The following is a 10287-nucleotide window of genomic DNA, read 5'->3' as shown; positions in this document are numbered from 1 at the left end:
GAAAATAAAATTTTAAAGTTGTGTACATTATTGTCTTACACCAAAAATGACATGTATGCGAAAATTTTTGGTTTGAAAATTTATTTAAAACAATTTCACAATTTACTCGGTAAAAACGGCAATTTTTACGATTTAATTCTAAATCAAACCATAAAAATTGAAACAACTTCAAAATAAAATTTTGTGCATTTCTGAACAATTTCCAGGAGCTAAAAATTTAAAAATTTCGAGCCCATAACTTAAATCAATATTTATTTGCAAAATAACCATTATTTACCAATTTTTATCAAATAATAATTAATAAACTACCTACATTAATCACATTAATTTAAAGTTTCTATTTTTTCTCATAAATAGAATATGCATGTGGTTATTTCTAAATAATTATGTATAAAATTAACATGCAACATAATTTAATTAACTCTTAATTAATTTTAATGCATTTTTAATCAATTTTATGCCAATTTAAGTCATAAAAAGTGGAAAAATATTACGGAAATCAAATTTTCATCCCATATTATTTTAAGACCAGATTATTTACATGCAAGATCATATTATGTGATAAAACTAATTTTACTGCATAATATCAAATTTTATTAATTTATCTCATAAATTACTAAAATCGTCTTACGACTATATGCATGTATATAACAATGCTTTGATACAACTTGTTAGTTATTTAGACCAAATAAGACTCATCTTATGAAATCAAAATTAAAAATTAATTTTATAGTGGTTTAAATCTACATGCATGCATAAGAAAATACAAGAAGATGGTATAAAACCATCTTAAGAGGAAAAATCCTTACATTGATGTTGGAAATGTATGGACACCACAAAGATCACCTATCTTTGTGGTTCTTGAGCTATGCTACAATGGATGATCTTCCAAGAACACAAAACCTCCAAAGAGATGGTCTCCTTTAAGAGGCACCCAAGATTATCCCAAATAACTACTAAAATACTATTTATAATTGTAGTAGTAACCTTGTATTATGTAATATTATTACACTAATAATATTATATCATGTATATTATTATTTGTGAATTATATTTTTCTTTTAAAAATCAACAAGTAATCAAGTTTTGATGAGGAGAAAATGAAGAAAAATGAAGTCTTTTTTCTCCTTTGATGAACCGCCCAAGCAAGCAATTTTAGAGGATTTTTTGGTCTAAAAATCAACTCATGCAAATGAGTAATAAGGGGTACATATAGTGATCTCATATTTAAACAATTCATAGGAACATCACATTTGATTTTCCACCAAATTGTTGACTATAGTGGTCTCTAATGACCTTCTATATTTCAGACCAAATGCACCCATTTAGTCCATTTCGATTTCTGACATTTGTCCCACAAATGCTTATAAGTCTTATATTTAATTATCTTACATAATTAAATATTAATTTAATTATTTAACAGTTAAATAATAGAAATTAACCACTAATGACTAATTAACTATTAAGTAATCATGAGACCATTTTATCAACATACAATGTGTCAATACTACCCCATTTAGCTAATTTTACAACGTCTTGTAAATTTAAATAGCTAATAACCTTTACATCAAAACTAATATACACAACGTATAAATTTAATTAATTAACTATTAATTATTAAATTTCAACTAACATTTATTAATTAATTATCAAATAATTAAATAATAAATCCCCTTGGCCTGAGTTCGTAACTCGTCATCAAATAATATATTAACATGACTTGTTAAAAGTCAATTAATACAAGGATTTAATTAATTTGTATCTCAAACAAATAATTAGTTTTTCCAATTGGGCATCATCCTATAGGTGTGACTTAAAGGGATCAGCTGATCACCGCCTTCACACGACAGTAACGTCAAACTCTAGTCAACCAATCATTACCGATTGACGACGACCAGCTGACAAATAAATCAATAAATCCCTTATATTCCTTTTACAAGTTTTAATATGTAAACCCACTTATTGTGGAGGACACTACTCCAACACTACGCAGACAAGTTGCTTACCTGCAAAATAAAGACTAAATGAAGGATTTAATGCCATCAAAGAACAGGGAGGACAGCGGATCAAGAAAGGATCGGGAAAGACCACAACGTGATATTCCCCCAGCACCACTAATCTATGAAGTCAAATTAATCAATGGAGGATCTGAGATTTGTGGCCTGACTAGCTCAGCTGCAAAGAAAATAGCCAGAGAGTCCAAAAAGAAATATCCTTTTAAACCTAGAAACTTACCTCAAATTACTTTTGATGATACTGATATGCAAGGAATCTCGGACATCCATCATGATGGCCTGGTCATTACTATGCAAATTGGCACTGCACGTGTCCTGAGAATCCTAGTAGATGGTGGCAGCTCAGTCAATTTAATCATGCTTGATGTCCTGAAAGCCATGAAGGTCGATGGGAATCAGATTCTAAAGAAGTCAAATGTCTTGGTAGGATTCATTGGTGAAACCAAGAACACTCTACGAGAGATCTACCTACCAACTTACGTTGAAGGAGTCTCATCATATGAAATATTTGGAGTCCTAAACTGCCTCTCATCATACAATGCAGTCTTAGGTAGACCTTGGGTCCATAATGTCAGAGCCATTCCTTCAACTTACAATCAGTGTGTCAAAATACCAACAGAGTGGGGAATAGCAACCATCAAAGGTGAACAAAAATCTGCCCAGGAATGTTACACTAAATCATTAAAACCTTCCAAGGTAGGTAAGTCTCTCGTTTAGCAATTACAGTATCTTGTTAGGAGTACTTATGTGGCAGAAACCCAAATGGAAACAAATCAAGTAGTATTAGACCCTGAGTACACAGACAGGTATGTACTGGAGGGATCTGATGTCCCTGATAATGTCAGACCAGAACTATTAAGTTTTCTGAAGAATAAGTATAAAGGTTTTGCTTGATCACACTTTGATATGACTAGCATTGATGCTAGTATTATTACCCCATAAACTCAATATTGACACTTTCTTTAAGCTTGTACAGCAGAAAATGAGAAAGTTTGCCCCTGAACTCAATACAATCAGTAACGAAGAGGTGGACAAACTCCTAGACATGGGAATGATCAGGGAAGTAATGTACCCTGAATGGCTGTCCAATGTGGTCGTGGTGCAAAAAAGATGGCAAAGTGGAGAGTCTGTGTAGACTACACAAATCTCAACAAAGCCTGTCTAAAAGACCCATTCTCACTCCCTCACATTGATGTAATGGTAGATGCTACAGCTGGGCATGAACTGCTAACGTTCATGCATGCCTCAAATGGATTCAACCAAATCAAAATGCGTCCAGCTGACTAGGAAAATACCACATTCATCACGGGAAGAGGCATATATTGCTATACAGCAATGCCCTTAGGCCTGAAAAATGCAGAGGCAACCTACCAACACCTGGTTAATATGATGTTCAATGACCAAATTGGCGACACAATGGAGGTCTACATGGACGACATGATGGTTAAATAAAAGAAGGCTGAAGATCATGTGAAGGGCCTGGAAGTAGCCTTCAATATCATAGAAGGATTCAAGATGAACCTCAACCCCTCCAAATGCCACTTTGGAGTGTCATCAGGCAAATTCTTAGGATACATGGTGACCAAAAGAGGGATTGAAACCAGCCCACAACAAATAAAAGCCCCCTGGAGTTGGAATCTCCTAAGTCAGTCAAAGATATCCAGAGATTGACAGGAAGAGTTGCAGCCCTGAACAGATTCATATACAGATCATCTGAAAGATGCAGATCATTCTATGACCTTCTCAGGAAGAACGATTGGAATAAGTTTCCTCTGACAATAATGCGATCACAACTGTCGATCATAATGATCACATGTTTAAATCTCATGTTTAAGAATATATGTGGGAAGTAATATTTTACAGTCAACTAGTCCACACATATCGATAATGATTGGCTGACTAGATTCTGACATTACTGTCGTGCGACGGTGGTGATCAGTTGATCCCCTTAGGTCATACCTATAGGGAAATACTCTTAATTGATTATTTAATTAATCGTATGACGATACGAGTTAATTAAATTGCTTAAATTTGAGGGATGATTTTGTGAGTAAAATAAACGTGTCTCATTGTAATTCAATTAAATTAGATACGATCTAAGTAATCAAATTGTTTTATTACTTAGATTAAATTATTGTTTACGAAACAATTGAAACAGATTGAATAATTTATTATAAATTCAAGTTGTTGAAATTTATAATTCGATAAACCATTTTGGTAAAAGTAATCAAGAATTACTAGTTAAATTTTATATGTGACATATTTTATTAATATGTTGATTTTTAATATGTTAAAAATACATTATAGTGTAACATGTCATGTAACATGTGACACATGATAAAATTGACAAATGACAAAATAAAATGGACCTCTCATTTTATGTGTGTGTGCCGAAAATGGAGGGAGTATGAGAGTTTATATTGTGTTGTTTATTTTAATTGGAAACACAATAATTATACTCTACTCATAGCATGCAACTCTATTGCTTTTGAGAAGAGCAACTTTTGCATGCATTGGCCTCAAATACTCCCCCCCTCCAACCGGATTTTGCATGAGTGAAGCCAAGGGTTTTCCTCTATAATTATTCACTACTTTATCATCTATTTTCTAGTGTAAGAAAATATTGATTAATTCTCTACATTTGTGAAATATTTTAGAGTAAGAAATACACACAAAATCCTCTCCTCTTAACCGAAATATAGGAGAACAAAATCAATATTTTGTGTCCAAATTTTAATTAAGATTATAATTAGTATTATTACTAGCTCATAATAATATTAGTCATTAAGGGTGTTCCTTGGGTATAAGCTTTCGGGAGAGGTTCTAATTTGAACCTTTGTTCATCCATTATTGGAAAGCTCAAGAACTAACAAGTAGGAGATCTTCTTGGTGCCCAAAATCCGAATCACCAATGTAAGAAATGACGATTTCTTCTCTACTTTGTTTTATGTTTGCATGCATAACATCTTGTATTTATTTTATGACCAAATAAATTAATTCATATATGAATATATATACTAATGAGATTAATTAATCCTAACAAGTGGTATCATGAGCCTTAGGTTGTTTGCATGGAAATCGGTTTATTGTTTTTCCGAGTTAATCTTATTAACAAATAAAACTTGTAATTTTGTGTTTATTATGACATAACACGAAATCCCTTTGCATGTTAAAGTTTCTGGTCCTAAAATGTATTTGGGATATTTTTGTTCATTTATGGATTTTATTGTTCATTTTATATATTATTGGCATTAAAATGTGATTTTTATGATAAAAATGTCATTTTTGGACGAAAAATAGCTAAACTTCGAATTTTTAAGTGGTTTTTGGATATGTTTTCACATATATTATCTACTGATGGCATGTTAAATCTCGTGATAAACTAAGTTATTTTGCATGAAATATGGATTTTATAAGCTTAAATCGAATTTAAAGGGTTTATTAGGTTAATATAAGTTATATTTCGAATATAGTCATGGAAATTTCATATGTTGTCACATGCATTTTTACTCAGTATCTGTAAAAATCTTAGAGCTATAGGACTTCTTTAGTATGATTTATGAATTTTTGAGTGAAAATTAAATAAATAGTGACTTTATTTAGTATATAATGCTAAAACATATTTTATGACTAAATAAAAATGTCACATGTTGCATTTTATCATATATTTCAGATCTAAAAATGAAAAGTTGATGAAAAAAATTTTTCTCATATTTTAATGGTCATATTCGTTAAAACCGATAAACCGCAACAATGTTTTTCTCGATATTTTTTGGAAATATTTAACCTAAGTTTTGAACATTATGAGTGTCATAGTATTTTTTCCAGAATTTTCATGAGTTTAAATTTCAAATTTTGGAATTATTTGAAATTTTTATAATTTAATTTGAAGTTTATAGCATAATTTTGTATTTTTGGTCCATAATGAACAATATTAAGAAATCAAGTTGAGTTATTGTCCAAATATTAGTGAACACGAAGTTTTGAGTCCTAAGATGGTTAGGGTAATTAACTGGAACATAAATATGAATTTATGTAATTATTGTGATTTTAATAAAACAATCACGCAAATCCATAAAAACCGATAAAATATACGATATTGGCTCTTAAAAGGCGATTTAGCATAAAATTAAGCATGTTCATACATATTATAATACTGAATTTTATTTATGATTGTCATATTTTTTATTTTATATAATTTTTGAATTATGTAATTTTACTAAGTATGGTCTTAGTTTTTAATTGGTATTACCCGAAATGTATGGGAATATCGATTCGGTTGTAATTATTGTGATCTCGTATCACCGTTTTGTAATTTAATAGATTTAATTTTTATTACAAATGTATAATAGGAAATTATGTAATTTTATTATTTTGTGATTTCTCGTAGTTTCCCATGAAGACGGTGTTACCTCGAGATGCATACCAAGACCGAAGTTCAAGGGACCAAAGGAGTTCGTTTCCGCATTTGTAATAGTTTATTAGATTTACTATTTTAGGAAGGCCATACTAGGATTTCATTTTTATGCTTTGCATTTTATTTATATGTTGCATGAATCGCTAAATCGCCATAACTAAACATGCATTTTAAATCGAGTTTATCGACCGTGTCAATTACAATTATCGTAGTTCACCGCTTTAGTTCACTTAAAACGTGATAGATAATAAATTGACATGACCTCTCGCTAAATAAACAATTGAGACTTAGCCTGACCAAAAATTTGAAACCATGAAAACCTATTTCGTGAGGGAGTGCGCTCGGCCAAACCGGGGTACAAACCTTATTACGTAGGGGAAGTGGGTGATAAATGTCTATCCACTGAATTCATGTTGATGAGGGTTGTATCGCCAAAGCGTGCCCAAGTTAATGTGGATTTGGATCATGGACACATTTATTCGAAATTTGGGTTGAACTCAACAAAAGTATTCTCGACCATAGCCGGATGTGTTTTGGGCTAAAGATAATTATTAATGTAATTTTATCGACCAAGAGTTCTAAAAGTAGAATCGATTAAAGAGTTAATCCAGCGAGTTATATTGATGAGGGTTGTATCGCCAAAGCGTGCCCACGTTGATATGAATTTGGATCTTGGAATCATTTTAATAGTTGGGTAGAGGTCACTATATAAATGCTCATATCATGTTAAATTATTTACAAGTATGATTAAAAAGACAAATGTTAATATTTCCTTTTCCTCCATACTTGTAGTTCATTACAATGAATCCATCAAACGCTACTACACCAATAACTATTGAGTCTTGCCACAATGTTTTTGACGACATTTGCTTCAACAATGATTTCGACACTACTAGAGAACTTCATTTTGGGATAGGTTCGGCTGGAAACCTAAACTTCATCACTTCTTCTAGACCACCTAATACTACAAGATCTCTTGTGGGCCGGTCTCTGGAAGACCGCCCCATAAGATCTGTAGGATCTTTATCTTTTGATGAGAAAGATGCCGAAACTAGTGGAAGCTCAAGCAATCAAGCTCTTGCTTCTAAGGGCAAAAGGTTCAAGAAGAAGGGAAAGAAAGGGAAAAACTTTAAGCAAGTTGAAGATAAATGGCATTATTGCTATGGCATGGGACATTTGCTTAGGAATTGTCCTATATATTTGCGAAATATAAGGGAAGGAATCATCGTTCCAAAAGGTAAAATTCCTAAGGAAATTTATGTTATTGATGTAAATTATACTTCCACTAAGACATGGGTATTGGATACCGGTTGTGGTTCTCACCTTTGTAATCATTTACAGGGGCTAAGAGACATGAAGAGGCTTAGCAAAGGAGATGTGGATCTACGCCTTGGAAATGGAGCTCGAGTAGCGGCCAAATCCAAGGGAACTTATGTATTGGCTTTGCCTAATGGATTTGAGTTGTATTTACCTAATTGTTTTTATGTGCCTACACTTTCTAAAATCATTATTTCAATCGCCGTGTTAGACATGGACTCTTTTTGTTTTGTCGTTAAAAACAATCGTTGTATTATTTCAAGGAATGACTTGGTTATAGGCCAAGCTCCTTCCATTAATGTCATTTACATTTTAGAAACCTTGAATCGAACTAATGACATCTACAACATTCAATCAAAGAAACTCAAATCAAGTTATCCAAATGAATCGTTCATTTGGCATTGTCGATTTGGTCACATAAACGAGAATCACATCAAAAGATTAATTTCGACTAATGTGTTTACACCATTTGATTATCAATCATATGGAACATGCGAATATTGCCTTCTTGGCAAAATGACTCGTAATCCTTTCAGCGGTAAAGGACCACGAGCTAGTGAACTATTGGGACTCATACATACCGATGTGTGTGGACCAATGAGTCACTAGTAGAAAAAGTGACATTGACATCGCCCTAATTACATCAGTTATTAATAAAAATGATGTAATCACTAATAATAAAGTTGTTAACATCGATTTTAAAAAAAAATGATGTTAATCATTTTATTTTTATCAGTTACATCAATTGTTAGCATCAGTTATTTGAAAACCGATGTTAATTTATTTTAGGTTGCATCGATTATGATGAAACCGATGTCTATTTAAATAGAAGATTTTTATATTGCATCATTTAATTAATGAACCGATGTCACAAAATTACATATGGTTTACATAAGAACACGTAATAAGCAAAACTAACCCTTAAGTTGCCTCCCTTCTCTAATTTTCACAGAAACCCTATGCAAAACTCTCACAACATGTAGTCGCCTTTCACGGAAACCTCACGCACAACCTGTCGGCACCCTCTTCTTCACACCAGGCCGGCCACGACCACAGGTTCAACGCTACAACTTCTTCTCTACAAGCAAAAAAAAATTAATTATGTTCAATTGCGAATTTGAAGAAAACCTAAATATGATGGCACTCGATGTACACAATGACGACGATGATGATGGTTATGAAGATGAGCTCGCGATTTACGGTCGTGATGATCGCCGACGATCTCATAGGCTTGCTCATTCTAATCTTTCGATTGATTCTCTTACTTCTAATGGCGTTGATTCTCCTTATCTTTGTGAGGTGATTTAATTTGTTATTTAATTTGATTTTATAAGATTGAGTTATTTTTGATGTTGATTTTTTTAGGTTTTCGTTGAATTTTGATTTGGGTTTTTTGATCACTTTGATTGTATATGAGATTGTGAGCAATAAATTTGTTATTGTTTAGCTTAGAAATGCAGTGGTGTGACGGTTTCTGAGTTATGGTTGCCTAATTCGATACGAACACGGACATTCGTTTTGTGATATGCTCTCATAGGCTGTCTGACATAGTAGTTTAAGTAAGCGCGGTGGTATGTGATAGTGTTGCAATATACTGTTTATGTACAATTGTACACACAAATAATGCATATAACGTAGCATTGGCATATCAAACTAACAAGTACTCTGATTATACTCTTAAGTATCTCTAAAGATTAAATAAAAATGGAGGATTATGATCACATGATGCTTAAAATAGGATCAGGGCTTAGTTGATGGTAGGTTATTGCACAAATAGTCTTTTGTCATTATTTTTATAAATGCTTCTTCTTGTTTCAAGCATCTTTCCACTTAAAGCTTACAAGTTCCTGTTACATGTGAAATATTTTTTTTTCAGGGTCCTGCAAATTTTGGGATAGCTCAATTGATCCTTTAATTGCCTTTAATCATGAGATCTGTGATGGGCGATTGCGCTTCAGAGGGAAAAATGTCCTTGAGGTATTTGATTATGGCTAGTAGTGTCCACTTGAACCTAACTAATAACCGCGGGATTGTTGAATTCTTACTCGTCGCTGACTGTCAGTTTATACCATGCATATGCTTGTAGAGTTATTTTGGAGTTATGATTTGTCGTAACATCTTGAACATACTTTCAAGCATATATTTCGGAACTTTGAAGGTACTCCATCTATGGGGGGGGGTTCGATATTATTTTTAATTCCGACAGCTTTCCTGCAACTATGGGCAGCCTGGAATTTGCAAGTTTGCATGCTGTGAAGGTATTTCTCTTCAACACATACCCCCTCTCATTGAACTAGTTATTTAAATTTTATTAAGATAGCACCCAGAACAAAAAGGTAAACAACTAGCTTAGCAAAAAAATTGATCCTAGTCATGTAGCATGCATTCAGTTGGCTTTTACTTTCTTTACCTTAGTCACCATATTGTTAGGAATCGGTGACAAAGGTAAAAAAATATGCATTTAAAATACAGTTTGTCAACTCGTTTAGCTATTAAAGTCAAGATAAATTAATAATGGGAACTTCTCAATAATGTGGG

General features: G+C 32.5%; 1 protein-coding gene across 1 annotated transcript; it reads left to right on the top strand.

The window, feature by feature from the left end:
• Positions 1-2261: 2261 nt before the first annotated feature.
• Positions 2262-2909, top strand: LOC141630315 (uncharacterized). Its single transcript, XM_074443153.1, has 2 exons — positions 2262-2658; positions 2770-2909. Exons 1-2 carry the CDS (start codon positions 2262-2264, stop codon positions 2907-2909), a joined length of 537 nt encoding a protein of 178 aa, XP_074299254.1.
• Positions 2910-10287: the final 7378 nt, after the last annotated feature.

This window comes from Silene latifolia, chromosome Y, assembly GCF_048544455.1.
Source record: "Silene latifolia isolate original U9 population chromosome Y, ASM4854445v1, whole genome shotgun sequence".
Classification (NCBI taxonomy): Eukaryota; Viridiplantae; Streptophyta; class Magnoliopsida; order Caryophyllales; family Caryophyllaceae; genus Silene; species Silene latifolia.
The sequence above is the reverse complement of the archived record's forward strand: the minus strand, read 5'-3'. Positions and strand labels throughout refer to the sequence as shown.